This window comes from Aquarana catesbeiana, linkage group LG10 (genome assembly GCF_042186555.1).
Source record: "Aquarana catesbeiana isolate 2022-GZ linkage group LG10, ASM4218655v1, whole genome shotgun sequence".
In the NCBI taxonomy this organism is placed as follows: domain Eukaryota; kingdom Metazoa; phylum Chordata; class Amphibia; order Anura; family Ranidae; genus Aquarana; species Aquarana catesbeiana.
The window spans coordinates 5,642,763-5,661,535 of record NC_133333.1 but is presented as its reverse complement, the minus strand read 5'-3'; the positions used below and the strand labels follow the sequence as shown (position 1 = coordinate 5,661,535).

The following is an 18,773-nucleotide window of genomic DNA, read 5'->3' as shown; positions in this document are numbered from 1 at the left end:
CATAAAGATTCCACACAAAACCCATATAGAAGATTCATACAGATCCGGTATAGAAGGAATATGGAAGTTCCATACAGAACCCATAGAGAAGATCCATACAGATCCCATATAGAACTCATACAGAAGACCTATACAGAACCCATATAGAAGATCTATACAAGGTGACAGCTATAGAATAGACAATGTCACAACACAAATTCACTTATGGTGACAGATGACAGAATGAGACTGTGGAACCTCATACGTCCTCCTGAGAACCTCATACTTCCTCCTGAGAACCTCATATGTCCGCCTGAGAACCTCGTTCGTCCTTCTGACAACCTCATATGTCCTCCTGAGAACCTCATACTTCCTCCTGAGAACCTCATTTGTCCTCCTGACAACCTCATACTGTATGTCCTCCTGACAACCTCATATCCCCCTCCTCATGAGAACTTCATAATTCCTCCTGAGAACTCATACCTCCTCCCGAGAACCTCATACCTCCTCCCGAGAACCTCATACCTCCTCCTGAGAACCTCATACCTCCTTCTGAGAACCTCATACCTCATCCTGAGCCTCCTGAGAACCTCATGCCTCCTCCTGAAAACCCCATATTTTCTCCTGAGAACTCATACCCCCTTCTGAAAACCTCATATGTCTTCCTGAATACCTCATACCTCCTCCTGAGAACCTCATATGTCCTCCTGAGAACCTCATACCTCTTCCTGAGAACCTCATACCTCCTCCTGAGACCCTCATATGTCCTCCTGAAAACCTCATACCTCCTCCTGAATACTTCATACCTCCTCCTGAGAACCTCATATGTCCTCCTGAGAACCTCATACCTCCTCCTGAGAGCCTAATATGTCCTCCTGAGAACCTCATACCTCTTCCTGAGAACCTCATACCTCTTCCTGAGAACCTCATACCTCCTCCTGAGAACCTCATACCTCCTCCTGAGAACCTCATTCCTCCTCCTGGTATCTGCACTGAGAACCATGGAATTAGGCTCCATTTAGATATGTGTGAGTGTGTCTAATTAAATACATTGCTATTTTTTATATTTGTATCAGGTTTTAATGTCTTGTACACATTGTTAGGGCTGGTTCACACCACAAAAATCGAATCCAGATCTGCTCCAGATGTGTTTCTGCATGCATGTTTTTGGCGCGTTTCTAGTGTGTTTTCTAAATATTTCGGGATGCATTCCAGATGCTTTTTTTCTTCTTTTTTCCTGTATTTTTTCTCTGTAGTGGGGTCCAGTGTTTCTTTTTTTTAATGCGTCTTTGCTGCATTCTAGTACATTTCAGTGCATTTTTTATGCATTTTATAGCGTTCCAGTACAGTCCAGTGCATGAAAAATGCAGCATGTTCTACTTTTTTTTTGCCCTGGAACTGACTGCACTGGTGTGAACTATGCCATTGGAATTCATATAACCTACTTTCTATGCGTTTTCCATGCAGAAAAAAAAACGCACTGGACTGCATTTGGTGTGAACTGGCCATTAGAATTTTTTATCTTCCTCATTGGATGATATGCAGTAACTCGAGGTTCACATCTCTGCCAAAAAAAACCAAAAAAAAACCGCGCACGTTCACGTCACGCAGAGAAATGAGCTGCACTTTAGCAGACACTGAAGTGCAGCGCGTTTTTCGGTGGGTTGGGAATGTGCGCAATTTTCTGCAGAGATGTGAACCTAGAGTTACTGTATATCAGGGATCTGCACAATTAGCGGACCTCCAGCTGTTGCAGAACTACAAGTCCCATGAGGCATAGCAAGACTCTGACAGCCACAAGCATGACACCCAGAGGCAGAGGCATGATGGGACTTTGATGGGTAGTTTTGCAACAGCTGGAGGTCCAAAAATTGCAAATCCCTGCTGTATATCATCCAATAAAGAAGATAAAAAAATACTAACAATGTGTACAAGTCTTTAAAACATGATACAAATATAACAAATTACAAAGTATTCAATTAGAAATGCTCACACATATCTAAACTGAGCCTAATTCCATAGTTCTCAGTGCAGGTACCAGGAGGAGGTATGAGGTATTTAGGAGGACATATGAGGTTCTCAGGAGGAGGTATGAGGTATTCAGGAGGACATATGAAGTTCTCAGGAGGAGTTATGAGTTCTCAGGAGAACATATGAGGTTCTCAGGAGGAGGTATGAGGTTTTCAGGAGGACATATGAGGTTCTCAGGAGGAGGTATGAGTTCTCAGGAGAAAATATGAGGTTCTCAGGAGGAGGTAGGAGGTTTTCAGGAGGACATATGAGGTTCTCAGGAGGAGGTATGAGGTTTTCAGGAGGACATATGAGGTTCTCAGGAGGAGGTATGAGTTCTCAGGAGAACATATAAGATTCTGAGGAGGAGGTATGAGGTTCTCAGGAGGAGGTATGAGGCTCTCATGAGGAGGTATGAGTTCTCAGGAGAACATATAAGGTTCTTAGGAGGAAGTATGAGGTTCTCAGGAAAAGGTATGAGTTCTCAGGAGAACATATGAGGTTCTCAGGAGAAAGTATGAGGTTCTCAGGAGGAGGTATGAGTTCTCAGGAGAACGTATGAGGTTCTCAGGAGGAAGTATGAGGTTCTCAGGAGGAGGTATGAGTTCTCAGGAGAACATATGAGGCTCTCGGGAGGAAGTATGAGGTTCTCAGGAGGTGGTATGAGTTCTCAGGAGAACATATGAGGTTCTCAGGAGAACATATGAGGTTCTCAGGAGAACATATGAGGTTCTCAGGAGGAAGTATGAGTTCTCAGGAGAACATATGAGGTTCTCAGGAGGAGGTATGAGTTCTCAGGAGAACATATGAGGTTCTCAGGAGGAGGTATGAGGCCGGGAATGTGCGCAATTTCCTGCAGAGATGTGAACCTAGAGTTACTGTAAATATTTTATCCAATAAGGAAGATAAAAAAAATACAATGTGTACAAGTAAAACATGATACAAATATAACAAGTTACAATGTATTCAATTAGACATGCTCACACATATCTAAATGGAGCCTAATTCCATAGTTCTCAGTGCAGGTACCAGGAGGAGGTATGAGGTATTCAGGAGGACATATGAGGTTCTCAGGAGGAGGTATGAGTTCTCAGGAGAACATATGAGGTTCTCGGGAGGAGGTATGAGGTTCTCAGGAAGAGGTATGAGGTTTTCAGGAGGACATATGAGGTTCTCAGGAGGAGGTATGAGTTCTCAGGAGAACATATGAGATTCTGAGGAGGAGGTATGAGGTTCTCAGGAGGAGGTATGAGTTCTTAGGAGAACATATGAGGTTCTCAGGAGGAAGTATGAGGTTCTCAGGAGGAGGTATGAGTTCTCAGGAGAACATATGAGGTTCTCAGGAGGAGGTATGAGGTTCTCAGGAGGAGGTATGAGGTTCTCAGGAGGAGGTATGAGGTTCTCAGGAGGAGGTATGAGTTCGAGAACATATGAGGTTCTCAGGAGGAAGTATGAGGTCGGGAATGTGCGCAATTTCCTGCAGAGATGTGAACCTAGAGTTACTGTAAATATTTTATCCAATAAGGAAGATAAAAAAATACAAACAATGTGTACAAGTGAAACATGATACAAATATAACAAGTAACAATGTATTCAAGTAGATAATATTATCATTGATATGTACGGGTATATTGGAGTGAGATTGTAAGCTCCATGAGTAAGGCTCTCCTATTTCTTCTGTATTGTACTGCCGCCCCCCCCCCCCCCCCTCTACATTGTAAAGCGCTGCGCAAACTGTTGGCGTCATAAAAATCCTGTATAATAATAATATACAGCTGGACATCAGTAACATGTGACATAACAGTAAATACAATCACACAGATGGCAGTAATACCCCCATAGTAAGTATAATCATACCTAAATAACTACCAGTCACGACCCGGGGGGGGGGGGGGTCTTCAGCAGCATGGCACAGCCCCCGTTGGGGCCCCTCGGTGACCCGGAGCCGTTGTCATGCTCACGTTACGGAAGCGGCGTAGCTCTTCCGGAGAATCGCAGCGCAAGGGAACGCAACGGCGTGATCCTTTCAGGGAAGGTTACGTAAAGTCCGTAAGGAATTGGGCGTAGTGATCTGGCAGGAGGACTTTGCTCCCCCCCCCCTCCGCCGGTGGTCACTATGGTGACAGAAGACTTCCCCTGTGTGCTCTGTACTGTACACAGGGCTCTGTGACGTCACATTGCACAATAGGAGCACACAGCTGCCTGTGCTCCACCCCCCCCCCCCCTCATCCCTGTCCAATCCTCCAATCATGGCTTATGTAGGCGGGTCTGTGACAAGTCACCACCAGAGTGCCAGAGTGCTGAACCTTAAAGCTGGACACACACTATACAATATTCTGTAGATTTACCAAAACCATATAATATGAGGTCACACCTAAACACTTTTCAATGTGTAGGCAGCCAGGCCGGCCCTTCTACTACATGTCTGAAGGTAAATCTAAAAGGAGATCAGACAACAAAAGTTGTATAGTGTGTATCCAAGTTTAGAGGGAGCAGGGTGGGGGGGGGGGGCGGGGAGAGGTCACTGAGACTGAACTCTCCCCTCCCCCCCACTCTCTGTGTCTCCAAAACTCACCACACACACATTACAATCTGATTGTACAATCTCCTTTAACCACACTCGGACGGCCCACCTTCGTTATATGTCGGTACTTTGACGTTGAATACCGTTGTTATGGCAGCCACCGGTATTTTTCAAAAACTGCTTGCGAATGATCACTTTTATCGGCGGCTGGGAGAGGTCGTTCCCCCCCCCCCGCCGCGTCCCGGTCATCTCACATTTACACTAAAATGCAATAAAAAATAAAAATAAAAAAAAATAAAATGTCTTTGTTTTCCCAATCAAAAAAAAAAAATTCCTTTTTTTTTTTTTTTTTATTGGGACCATTAAATTTTATTTTTTATAAAATTATAAAATTATAATTATTAAAATTATTATAATAATTAAAGTTATAATTATTATAATTATAAGACCATTACATTTTATTTTTTTATTTGTATTTTTATTTTTCATTGCATTTTAGTGTAAATGTGAGATGACCGGGACGCGGCAGGAGGGGGGGGGCACCTCTCCCCGCCACCGCCGATATAAAAGTGATCTCGCGGCGAAAGCGCCAGCAGTTTTTTTAAGAATACCGACGGCTCCGGTAGGCGGCGGAGAGGATCCGGTCCTTTCCCCACTCGGCTCCATATCATTGGATGACGGAAGCAACTTCAAACGTCACTTCCGCCCAATGGTCTTAAAGGGGAATTTTTTTTTTTTATTGGAAAAAAAAAAAAAGACATTTATTTATTTATTTGTATTATTTTTTTTTTTTTTAGTGTAAATATGAGATCTGGTGTCTTTTTGACCCCCCAGATCTCACATTAAAGAGGACCTGTCATGCTTTTTTTTTCTATTACAAGGGATGTTTACATTCCTTGTAATAGGAATAAAAGTGACCCAATTTTTTTTTTTGAAAGGGACAGTGTAAAAATAAAAAAATAAATAAATAAGAAAAAAAAAAATGTAAAGCGCCCCGTCCCTCAATGCTTGCGCAGAGAAGCGAACGCATACGTGAGTAGCGCCCGTATATATAAACGGTGTTCAAACCACACATGTGAGGTATCGCCGCGATCGTCAGAGCGAGAGCAATAATTCTAGCCCCAGACCTCCTCTGTGACTCAAAACTGGTAACCTGTGGACATTTTTAAACGTCGCCGATGGAGATTTTTAAGTATCAAAGTTTGTCGCCATTCCACGTGCGGGCGCAATTTTGAAGCGTGACATGATGGGTATCAATTTACTCGGCGTAACATTATCTTTCACAGTATAAAAAAAAAATGAGGCTATTTTTACTGTTTTCTTATTCTTTAATTCAAAAAAGTGTATTTTTTTTCCCCCAAAAAATTGCATTGGTAAGTTCACTGCGCAAATACAGTGTGACATAAAAGTATTGCAATGACCGCCATTTTATTCTCTAGGGTGTCTGAAGAAAAATACATAATGTTTGGGGGTTCTAAGTAATTTTCTAGCAAAAAAAAAAAATGATTTTAACAAGTGTAAAAAAATAGGCCCGGTCCTTATATGATTAAATCTCTCAGCAACTCCCTTAGGCTGCATTCACAACCGATAGTGGGCAGAATCGCCATGATTCCGCCCGCGATTTCAAATCGTTGCAAAACGCGGGACATGTTTGCTATGCCATTACTTCTTAATGGCACCCCGATCGCGCCGCAATTTTCCTGCACCGCGCAACACTGTTGCCCAAAAGAATCTCGTGGTTTTTTTTTTGAGGGACAAGCGTAGCGCGCTGCCATTGCAACCGTGATTCACCCGGCGCGACAGTTTAGAAGTAATAGCATCGTAAACGCGTCCCGCGCTTTGCAGCGATTTCAAATTGCGGCGATTCCACCCGCATTCAGGTGTGAATGTAGCCTCATACAAGGGGCCTGTCTGATTTGAGCTACTTCGTCTATCCAATCAGACAGGCTTCTTGTACAAGGCTGCTTTCACACCTGACCGCTGGCGGAATCACCGCGATTTCAAAACGCTGCCAAACGCAGGACGCGCTTTTTTTTACGATGCCGTTACTTCTTAACGGCACCCCCAATCACGCTGCGATTTTCGCAGGGCAACTTTTGGGAAACAGCGTTGTGTGTTGCGAATCGACAGCATGATATTAAGGAGTAGATTTTGCAGCGATTTGAAATCGCACGCAGAATCGTGGCATTTCCCCCCTCAATCAGGTGTGAATGTAGCCTTATACAAGGGCTTGTATGATTGGATAGATGAAGTAGCTCATCCATCGATTAACCCTTTTGCTGCCAGAACCATTTATTTTTTTTATTTTTTGGCACATTTTAAAAAATCAGTTTAGGTCTGGAGATAATATAACCCCCTCAAGATGATATATTTTCTGAAAGCAAAGACCCTGGAGAATAAAATGGTGGTAGTTTCCAATTTTTTTAGGTCACACCAATATTTGTGCAGCGGTTTAAGAAATGCCAAATTTCAGTAAAAAAAAAAAAAAAAACACTAAAGTTAATTTTAGGGCGCACAGGCTGAGATCCGAATGAAGCCAGATTCGGCTCCGATCGGGTCTCCGATGTAAAGTCCCGGGAAGCGGCATCACAACGTCACTTCTGGTTTACTCGGCTGCCAATGGCACCAATTTAAAAAAAAAAATGACAGCATTCAGAGTCGCCGATTTTGGCGATCTGAGTACTTTTAAGTGCAAAGGAGGGATTTGGGGTCTTCTAGATCCCTCCATAAAAAGGACCTGTCACCGCCTATTACTGTCATATGGGATGTTTACATTCCTTGTGACAGCAATAAAAGTGATCAGAAATTTTTAAAGGGACAATGTAAAAAAAAAAAAAAGCGCTCCCGTCCCCGCATGCTCGCGCAGCAAAGAAAACACATACGCAAGTCGCGCCCACATATGTAAACAGTGTTCAAATCACACATGTGAGGTATCACCGCGATCGTCAGAGTGAGAGCAATCATTCTAGCACCAGTCCTCCTCTGTAACTCCAACCCGGTAACTGTTATTTTTTTTTTTTTTTAAAGCGTCGCCTTTGGAGATTTTTAGGTACCGTAGTTTGTCGCCATTCCATGAGTGTGCGCAATTTCAAAGCGTGACATGTTAGGTATCCTTCTTAACTCAGCGTAATATCATCTTTCACATTATACAAAACAATTGGGCTAACTTTACTGTTTATTTATTTTTTAATTCATGAAAATGTATTTTTGCGCCAAAAAATTGTGTTTGAAAGACCGCTGCGCAAATACCATGTGACGTAAAATATTGCAACCATCGCCAATTTTATCTCTAGGTTCTGTGCTAAAAAAAAAAAATATATATATAGATATATATATATAGATATATATATATCTATATATATATCTATATAGATATATATATATATCTATATATATAGATATATATATATACACATACACAATCAAATGGGATTGCTGCACTTAAAATTTATTTAAAGAAATTTATAGAAAAATTCAAAATCAAATTCCATAGAGTGTCAAATGTATATATATATATATATATATATATATATATATATATAATGTTTGGGGGTTCTAAGTAATTTTCTAGCAAAAAAAAAAAAAAAAAGGATTTTAACTTGTAAGCAACACATGTCAGAAATAGGCTTAGGTGTGAAAGGGTTAAGGTTTCGACATGTTGGGTATCTATTTACTCGGTACAACCTCGTCTTTTAAGTTTTTACCACAAGGTTGGTTCAGAAATCGGACCTGAAGCGGTGAACAGGGACGCACCGGACCCCCTGCTGTGACCCGCTACGTGTGAACCCAGCCCAGGGTTTTTTTTTTTTAAGTAATCTTAAGGCCTCAAATAATTTTTAAACATGTAAAAAAAATGCAAAAACAGCTCTTGCAGCAAAAGGGGTTAATAGTTTTGCTATGGGGCCCCATGACATATCCGGGGCCCCTTCACACACAGCTGGGATTATTACCCACAAGTATTTTTTTTCCCACAGTCATCACATTTATGTCTATAAAAGGTTTAAAAAAAATAAATAAAAAAACTTTTTTATATAATACATTTATTGACAAAAAAAAGATTTTTGTGTTTTTGAATTTATTTAAAGCAAACATAAACCACTAAAGTGCGTATGCATCAGTCTGTACACTAAAGCCTATGGATTGCTACAAAGGAAAAACCGTAACCCATAGCAACCCAACATGTTACATCTCACTGAACTTGCACTTTCCTGTCGATCCTTGCTTATGGCCCGTACACACGATCCGAATATCGTATGACAGATCGTTTGGCCGTTTTCGCGTAAAAGTCGCAATTAGAAATTGAATAGGTAATTAAAGTCACGAAAATTCTCGTACGACAGACAAAAAAATCGGAAGTGATGTCATGTGTTGTAATGTATTTGTATTGTATTTTCGGTACGACAACTATACTGACTTGGAAAAATTTTGTGCATGTCCGATCGAATAATATCGGATGAACTGTCGTGATCGGATGTCGAAAGTAGTGTGCACACGATCCGAAAATCGTACGATTCTTCCTCGGACGACTGTTTTGGTACGATATTCGGATCGTGTGTACGGGCCATTAGTCTTCTTGTACGTTACATGTAGCACCCTGAGGTTTAGGCGGGGTTGCTCCTAAATTTACCCGCCAGGTGTAGTTGCCTTGGCTAATTGCTAGGAATAAATTGATTTTTAAGTCTAGAATTGCTGCTCTTCCCTCTTCTGCTGCTAGGTGGCCGGGTACCTGGTGGCATTACATAGGACAAGGGCAAAGCAAGGTCAGGTTATGGGTATATGGGGTATCTCAACCAATGGGCAGGGGTTTTCTTGAATCCCTTGGCCTGCTGGGAGAACCTATATATTTGGGTGGAGTCAGGTGATCGGGGTTCTGTGCCACCTGGGTGGCGCATACATGTGTCATATTGCCCGGGCTGCTAGGCCGGAGATTGGGCCTATCCCGGGGGCATCTGGCTGCTAGGCTGTGTGAGGGCCTATCCAGAAGCAAGAAGCAGTGTAGGGTTGGGTTTGCGGCTTGCAGTCCAACCAGAAGTGACAGTTTTGCCGACCGGAGAACCTGTCGTGGTCGGAGGTAGAGGGGAAGCTGTCGCCACTAAGGGACCATTCACCTTATTACCAGGGATCACAGTGGGTAGCTGAAGCAAGTACCAGAGCAGTATTCTCACCAACCGGGGACGGTGAAGAATCGGGAAACTTCAGCGGGTACCAAGCCAGGGACCCAGCAGTGGCAGCTGTTGCTCAAAATTTTTGGGGGGGCGCAAACAAACTGAAAAATTCTGAAAAAAACCCATCAATTGCAGCCACTGTTCCATCAAATGCATCCACTGTGCCCATCAATTGCCGCCATTGTGCCATCAAACGCAGCCACTGTTCCATTAAACGCATCCACTGTGCCCATCAATTGCGGCCACTGTGCCATCAAACGCAGCCACTGTGCCCATCAAACGCAGCCACTGTGCCCATCAATTGCGGCCACTGTGCCATCAAACGCAGCCACTGTGCCCATCAAACGCAGCCACTGTGCCCATCAATTGCCGCCACTGTGCCATCAAACGCAGCCACTGTGCCATATCAAATGCTCCCACTGTGCCTCAGCAAATGGTGCCAGCGTGCCCCCCCCACCCGCAGTCTGCACTTACCCTGTCTCAGTGGGACAGCTCCTCAATGCTCCTTGATGTCTCTTCCCTTCCTCTGCTATGTTTGGACGCCTGATAGGCGTCCAATCACAGAGCCTGTCGTTTCAGCTAATCAGGTGACGGGTAACAGATCAGAGCACCTGATTGGTGGAGATGCGGTTTAGTGTTAGAAAAGCGAATTAATATTTACTTTCCTAACACAGCTGAGTGACCTGTCACCTTTTTCTGATGCCTATTAGAGCCTAAGGCTCTAATCAGGTGCTTCAAAAACACCCCCCACCGCTGTAATTCAGGCGCCCGGCGTCCAAAAAGGGGCCGGGCGCCTGAATAGGGGGTAGCAGCGGCGGCCATAGATAGATTCATACAATGCATGAATCTATCTACTAGTGCTATAGGGGGTGGCAGGAGAGAAGGAGCGGCGCCCATGCACCCTTATGGACGCACCGCCACTGGGACCCAGTGGCTCTAAAGGTTCCCATTAGACTGGGGGGGGACCTGGGACCTTGCTACATTACATATTAACTAAATGATTTGGATCTCACCAACATGGCCGCTTCACCATCGGGTGGCATCGGATGTACAACCCATGGCCGAGTATGTGGCAAAGGTGGCCGGGGCTGGTAGTTGGCACAACTGCATAAGATCTCCCATTGGTCACCATAACTTGACGTTCATACTGCCTGCAAAGGACCTATGGAGATCCAATTAAAATTTAAGACCTATGGAGATCCAAATAAAATTAAAGACCCATGGAGGCCAAATTAAAATTGAAGACCTAGGGAAACCCAATTAAAAATTAAAGACCTATGGAGATCTAATTAAAATGGAAGACCTATGGAAACCCAATTAAAATTAAAGACCTATGGAAATCAAATGAAATTTGAAGACCTATGGAAACCCAATTAAAAATTAAAGACCAATGGAGATCCAATTAAAATTTAAGACCTATGGAAACCCAATTAAAATTAAAGACCTATGGAAATCCAATGAAAATTGAAGACCTATGGAAACCCAATTAAAATTAAAGACCTATGGAAATCCAATGAAAATTGAAGACCTATGGAAACCCAAGTAAAATTAAAGACCTATGGAAACTAAATTAAAATTGAAGACCTATGGAAACCCAATTAAAAATTAAAGACCTATGGAGATCCAATTAAAATTGAAGACCTATGGAAATCCAATGAAAATTGAAGACCTATGGAAACCCAAGTAAAATTAAAGACCTATGGAAACTAAATTAAAATTGAAGACCTATGGAAACCCAATTAAAAACTAAAGACATATGGAGATCCAATTAAAATTGAAAACCTATGGAAACCCAATTAAAATTAAAGACCTATGGAGATCCAATTTAAATTGAAGACCTAAGGAAACCCAATTAAAAATGAAAGACCTATGGAGATCCAATTTAAATTGAAGACCTATGGAAACCCAATTAAAAATTAAAGACCTATGGAGATCCAATTTAAATTGAAGACCTATGGAAACCCAATTAAAAATTAAAGACCTATGGAGATCCAATTTAAATTGAAGACCTATGGAAACCCAATTAAAAAAATTAAAGACCTGGAGTCCCAATTAAACAGATTTGGCCATTTTTAACCATACTAATTCTCCAGTTTAAGTAAGATGTGCCTAGAGTTGCAGTAAAATACATAAAAGAAAGTCTGAAACATCAAAAAAGATACTATTAAAAGATCACCATTTCGATCACGCACAGGCAGTCGCATAAAAAAACAGCGATGCTCCGCTAGCAACTAAACTATGTATAGATTTTGGGGTTACAAAAATTAAGGCAAGTTTCCACAGATCACATTCTACTTTGTACAAGCATGAAAATAAGTAACTCGGCCATTTATTGATCCTATCTGGTGCCGTGAACTCCACTTTAGGGAATCCGTAGTTAAGGACCTTTGCTACGCGTCATCCAAGGAGAAGGTCCAAGGTTCCCCACCTTCATAGAATATGCGTCATCGTACATTATTTTCCAAAATGCCCTCAGTTTTGGCCACACGGAAGCAGCCGCAATCACAAATTAACTATATGATTTCAATTTTTGCCAGTTGGCAAAATGACGAGGTCGAAAAACCTTGCCATTGGGCAGAAATAAAAATGTTTTTATTGTATTGATAGTTTTGACAGCAATTGCAATTTCCACATCAAAATTTTCAGACTGTTGTACACGGGTCCCTTCTAAGTGCAGCTTGATATTTGCTGTGAACGAGTTCATCTCTGATGGAGGTAGCTCTCCTATATATAATCTGCAGAGGATCATGTACACATTGTCCTACGATGGGGTCTGAAGTAAGTAGATACCAATATTTATCTACAGTGCCTTGGAAAAGTATTCATACCCCTTGAAATTTCCCACATTCTGCCATGTTACAACCAAAAACGTAAATGTATTTTATTGGGATTGTATGTGATAGACCAAAGTGGCACATATTAATGAGACTGAGGGATTTGGTAAGAAAGAGGGATACTAGTGGAGGAAAGAGGCATAAAGACTGGATTTGGGTTCAAATGAGGGAGGTTTAAAACCATGCAGTCCTGAAAATTGCAACCTGAAACTGTTCGGTTTTGCCAGAAGAGTCTATAGGTGAACAAGCACACAGTTCACAGTCTGATCTATAAGTCAATACATGAGAATATATAATGTTGAGAACATACGTTGTCCGTTGTCCTATTACACCTTTGCGGTGGCCGTGTCGTCTTTCCGTTGACTTGTTGCTCCTGGCAATCTCAATTTCCAGTAAGGGTTGAAGCTCAGCAGAACAGTTATTATAACGACCACCCCCAGAGCAAATCCCAGCATCCACTTCATAATCCCAGTGTAGATAAACTGCAGAATGACGATCAGTATGATCAGCAGCATCAAAAGCAGGACCACCAATCTCTTCGCGGCGGTCCACTGCCTCCTGTTCCTTTCCTCATCTGAGATCCAGGTCATGCCAATGCGGTCCAGCCTTATGGCTGTCTCTGTCGATCTGGAGGCTTCAGGAGTCGGCAACCGGCTCATTAGTAGCTCCTGGTTTTTCAAAGTACATACAAGTCCTCCAAAGACTGTGGTGGGCGCCCTACATATGGGGCACGCTATCATCCAGGTGCCCGCTTCATTACAAACTAGGAGTTTGAGGCATATAGCACAAAAGCTGTGTTTGCAGGACAGTTCTTTGGGGAGCCGATGGATATCATATCTGCTGAAACAAACAGGACAGTCCATATCTGTAAGGCAAGAGTTTGTGATCTCCACTTCGGCTGAGGAAGGTTTTGAATCATCTGAACCCTGGTTGACCATCTGCTGTACCTCTGAGGATTCTGGGGGAGAAGAAGCCTGTGCAGATGGGGGGACTTCTTGTGGTTCTTCTGTGGTTTCACCAGCTTCCAAATTGATTTCCGTGACTGTGAGATGGTCACATCCCAAAATTTCTTTGGTGGCCTCAGGAGGGCCCATTTCTTCCCCCATGTCTGAACTTGGCACGAATGGTCCGAGTTTACCGCTGGTTGTGGTGAATCCAGGCAGTCAAGGCAACTGTTTCCAGATGGCTACTGGCTGCTGTTTATCAACGGTGGTTTAAACTTTAACTTATGCTAGATTAGGTTTTATGGCCGCTGATAACGTTCTCATCTACCCAGATATGAGGATGTTCCTGTAGGATGGAGGGGAAGTTATTTGTTTAAACAGCTGCCAGCGAGGTTGTCAGGGATGTTTAATAGGCCAAAACACACTTAAAGTGAGAACGCTAGCCAGGCTATGATACAATATTGAGCAACATGTAGAGTGCCACATACTTAAAGAGGAAGTAAACCCAGATGGGTTTTACTTCCTCTTTTGCTTCCAGCAAGGCCTGCAAATTAAAAGCATAATGGGCTAGTATGCATTGCATGCTAGCCCATTATATGAAACTTACCTGCAAACGAAGCCCGCGCTGTCCCCTGTGCAGGCCGCGTCCATCTTCGCCCCTCTTCCTTCTGTGACTGGCCGGAGCTGCGTGACGTCACTCCCGCGTATGCACAAGCGCATGCGCACGGGAGCCATCAGTCTCGGCACACGCTGGGGGAAGAAACGTCCGTTTCTTCACAGCACACGCGCCGATGACGACATTGTGAAACAAGTGACAAGTGAAATATCCCCTAAACGGTGCACGTTAAGAGATATTTCCACTATCTATAGGTAAGCCTTATTCTAGGCTTACTTATAGATAAAAGTAAGACAAAAAGGGTTTACAACCACTTTAAAGAGATACTAAACACCCTGTTTAATTTACATTGTCCCTTCTATTTCTATATATATGGATGATGGCTCTGTAATTATTATAATTTCTTTTTTTATGATCACTTTTTTTTTTTAATTATTAGATAAGAAGGGAGGAACCCCACCATGCCAACATCCATAGTCATATGGAGACAAGTAGAGACTTTCTCAAAGAGAAAGGGGCTTTTATAGGCACAACAAGGGCTATATATAAAAATATAAATGTCTTTATTACAAAATTACAAAAAAATACAATTAAAAAGAAAAATAGACACTAAAATATGACAAACAACAACACCCTCAACTGGACAAGGTCAGCTGATAACCAATTTACAAACGAGGAGGCATGGATTCTGTCAATGAGTTGTAGAGAAATCCATTGTAAAATATACACATGAATCCGGAAATAGGGTCCATGAACTCCTCCAAGCTTGTAAAACTATAACTTGGAGTTCATGGACCCTATTTCCTGATTCATGTGTATATTTTACAATGGATTTCTCTACAATTCATTGACAGAATCCATGCCTCCTTGTTCATACCCCTTGACATTCCCCACATTTTCTCATGTTACAACTGAAAACGTAAGTGTATTTTATTGGGATTTTATGTGATAGACCAACACAAAGTGCCACATAATTGTGAAGTGAAAGGAAAATGATAAATGATACAAATAAATACGTGAAAAGTGCGGGGGGGCATTTGTATTCAGCCCCCTTTAGGCCCCTTTCACACCGAGGCTCTTCTAAACCGCCAGTAAAACACTGAGCGCTTTTGAAGAGCTTTCCATTCATTTCAATGGAGAGGGGCGTTTTTTCCACCGTTCTTGCAGCGCAATGCCCCAGTGTGAATGCATTCATTGATTTTAATGGAAATAGGTTTCCGGGAGCTTTTTTTTTAGCAAGAAAGTACCTTCAGTGTGAAAGGGGTCTTACTCTGATACCCCTAACTAAAATCTAGTGGAACCAATTGCCTTCAGAAGTCACCTAATTAGTAGACAGGTCAGGGATAAAGTTGTGGAGACGTTTAAAGCAGGGTTAGGCTGTGAACAAATATCCCAGATATTTGGAAGTATGTGGAAGTATGTGAAGAGTGGGTGTACCAAGATGGCCGTCAATTACAGTCTGAAGCGGCTGGAGCGGAATGGGAGCACCAAGATGGCAGCACCTGTTAGTACAGAAGCTGGGTGTAGTAAAATGGCAGCAGTAGCCCCACCTCAGGTCCGGGACTGACCCGCCTCCCGGCATTTCTCTCAGCCGGAGCCCCAGGATTTGTGATGCTGACCAACTCCTCAGAGTTCATTGTCTCTTCAGGGGTCTGTCTTTCTCTCCAGCTGGGAGGAACTGCAACTTCTGGTATTTACCAACAGACCCGCTGGCCACGCCCATTTTACAATGGAGAAGTTGAGACGTTACCGGACGTGTCCGCTTTACCATAGAGAAGAAGTGACAATAGTCAACTTGTTGAAATCTCCAACCACGTCAATTCTGGTGACTCTCCAACATCAGTAATTGGAGATTTTCGACGAGTTGGATGTTTTGACAGAACACTGGGTAAGGAGGAAAAAAGTTTTTGCCGTCTTGGAGGCGGCCATGTTGTTGGTTACTAGCGGTTACAATGTCCACTCATTATATCGTCTACTGTAGTGTATACGCTGCCGGTGTTTTGTGAAAACAACCAACTCGTTGAAATCTCCAATTACTGCTGCTGGAGAGTCACCGGTAGTGACGTAATTAGAGATTTTGGCAAGTTAGAGTTTTCGGCAGAACACCAGTGTTCTATCAGAATAGCAAACCCATCAGATTAGGTAACGGAATTGACGTTCCGTCAGCTGTGCATGCGTTCCACCGCTACCAGGTTTGCTAATCTAACAGAACACCTGCAGTCAGAAGAAGGCAGCGGCGGACATCTTACTACACCCAGCTACGTCTTGAATTTCACAGTAATTTTAGCAATAAAGTGAGCGTATATAAATAGATTTCCTGGTGCCTCCATGGCAGCATACCTATGGTTGGTTGCTCCGTCCTAAACCAACCCACAGGACCACTTTAACTCTATCCTCAAGCCTGCAGGATCACAGCCCTTGCCACACCATCATTTGGTGCAACCATTGCAAGTTTATGCTCTCCTGTTGTATGGTGTCCCATTACTTGGGCTGCTAAAGGTGCCAAATAAGTATGGGAGCCCCGTTTTTCTGTGGATCTTTCTGGGGGCACTGTGGGGATCTGGCAGCCAAAATTAATTTCTCCTTATATTTCCCTGGCATAGGCACGGCTCACCTTATCCAGACATGCGAGTTCAGGGCACTGAGAACGTTCTTTCCTGCCATTAAAACCCGCCGGCGGCATTTCCCCAGGAGCTGTGTATGGTGATTGGCCAGCTCACCTTTAAATCACCTTTATCAGCATACCACCAGTGCTCCTGATAGAGTTGTTACCTTGTGTGCTACTGCTTGACCCACCTGATATCTGCTCTGTATATTTTGTGTATGACCCGGCTAGTTTTGACCCTGCTTTGCTCGCTTCTGATTCGGTACCGTTCAAACTCTGATCTACCTGTGTATGACTCAGCTTGCCTAGACTACGCTTTGCCTGATTCTACTGTAGTGCCAGACTCAGCCTTACTACTTGGCTGCCCAGCCCACCCCCACCTTCATCTGCAGCGCTGAACTACAAGCACCAGCCAACCACTACCTTAATCTGCAGCGGTGAACTCCAAGGTCCAGCCAAACATCTACCTTCATCCGCAGCGGTGAACTACAAGATCCAGCTGACCTGCTCTACTTAGACCTGCTCATGGCATGTGCTCTTGTTCATTGAACTCTTTGCATAATCAGCATATCTGAACTGTTATCTGTTATCTGCTCCTAGCCTGACAGATTTGAGGGCTTGGAAATTGAGCGGAAAAGGTCGGGGGACTTGGAGTGTTCCCACAAAGTCATCCAAACATTACTACAAGCCAGAAAATCGTCCACCAATGACACCTACTACAGAGTATGGTAAAAATTCAACCAATTCAACCCATTAAACCCAGGGGTTCAGAATGTGCTCCTTTTCTTACAAAGTGGGCTAGATCCAGGACTAGGTCTCAACACCCTGAAGGTACAGGTGTCGGCTCAGTCAGCCCTAACAGACACACACGATGGGCGTTAAATCCTCTCATAGAAGGCTTTTTTTAAGAGCAGTCCTAAGATTAAGGCCGCCTAGAAAGACTCTTTACCCGAAACAGGATTTATCCGTGGTTCTAAATGCTCTAAAAGGTTCCTCCTTTTGCACCTACTGAAGAATGTACACTGGAAGATATTACTTTTAAAACTGCCTTTTTGATTGCCATCACCTCAGGTCGAAGAGTGTCGGAAATCCAAGCATTGGGGGGGCAGGAGCCATACATTACCTTTTTTCTGGACAGGGTCGTCCTGCAGCCTATTTACCAGATCGTTCCCAAGCTGCCATCTATACATCACCTCAATCAGGAGTGGGTTCTTCCAGCCTTCGAGGAGGACCCAGCCACCTCGAAACTGCATGAATTCGATGTAGCAAGGTCTCTACGGCACTACATCGACCTGACGCAGCATTTTCGCAAGGATCAGCGCCTATACGTTACCCCGAAGGGCGCCAAGAGAGGCATGGCAGCATCCAAGACAACCTTGGCCAGCTGGATTGTTTGACTAATTCAAAAGACGTACCAGGCTAGTGGTCTTTCAGTCCCGAATGTGGTCAATGCTAATTCAACGCGAGGAAGGGCATCTTCTTGGGCAGCTTTGGCACGGGTCTCCCCTGAAACAATTTGCCGTACGGCTAGTTAGTCCTCCTTTAACACTTTCATGGCACAGTACTCTAGATCCAGCCGTTCTTACTTCCCGTGATTTTGGGGGAAAAAAAACCCTTACAATTGTTGGTTTTGTAACCACGAGTTATTTACCATAGGTATGCTGCCATGGAGGCACCAGGAATACGGAAAACTGAATACTTACCTTTCCGTAATTTTCCTTTCCTGGTGCCTACCCATGGCAGCATACGCCCTCCCTTTGATACTCCTCAGTTTTGAAGACTGGGGGGGCAGATCTTTATTTTATAGAGCTAAAGTGGTCCTGTGGGTTGGTTGGGGGCGGAGCAACCAACCATAGGTATGCTGCCACGAGTAGGCACCAGGAAAGGAAAATTACGGAAAGGTAAGTATTCAATTTTTCGTTACAGTATATTGACCTCTGTGATGCTGTTTTGAGGTTACATTTTGAAAGAAGCCGGATGCCAGCGGTAGGAATGGGGTGGAGGCCATGTTGGTACACCCTGCAGTAGGAAGGTGGCGGAGGCCATGTTGGTACACCCAGCTCTGGTCAGCGCTAAACCTTTAGGCTTTCAAAATG

General features: G+C 43.3%; 2 protein-coding genes across 2 annotated transcripts in view; both read right to left on the bottom strand.

Annotated features, from left to right (window-relative positions):
* The window catches only part of TMCO4 (transmembrane and coiled-coil domains 4), a gene marked incomplete at its 3' end in the record, with an annotated part of 42,098 nt that extends 37,932 nt beyond the window's left edge, over positions 1-4,166 (bottom strand). The window contains 1 exon segment of the mRNA XM_073601551.1: positions 3,847-4,166.
* An 8,082-nt stretch (positions 4,167-12,248) lies between these two features.
* On the bottom strand, positions 12,249-13,786 carry RNF186 (ring finger protein 186). The gene has a single exon (XM_073601062.1). It carries the CDS (start codon positions 13,616-13,618, stop codon positions 12,839-12,841), a length of 780 nt encoding a protein of 259 aa, XP_073457163.1. The 5' UTR covers positions 13,619-13,786; the 3' UTR covers positions 12,249-12,838.
* Between the last annotated feature and the right edge of the window lie 4,987 nt (positions 13,787-18,773).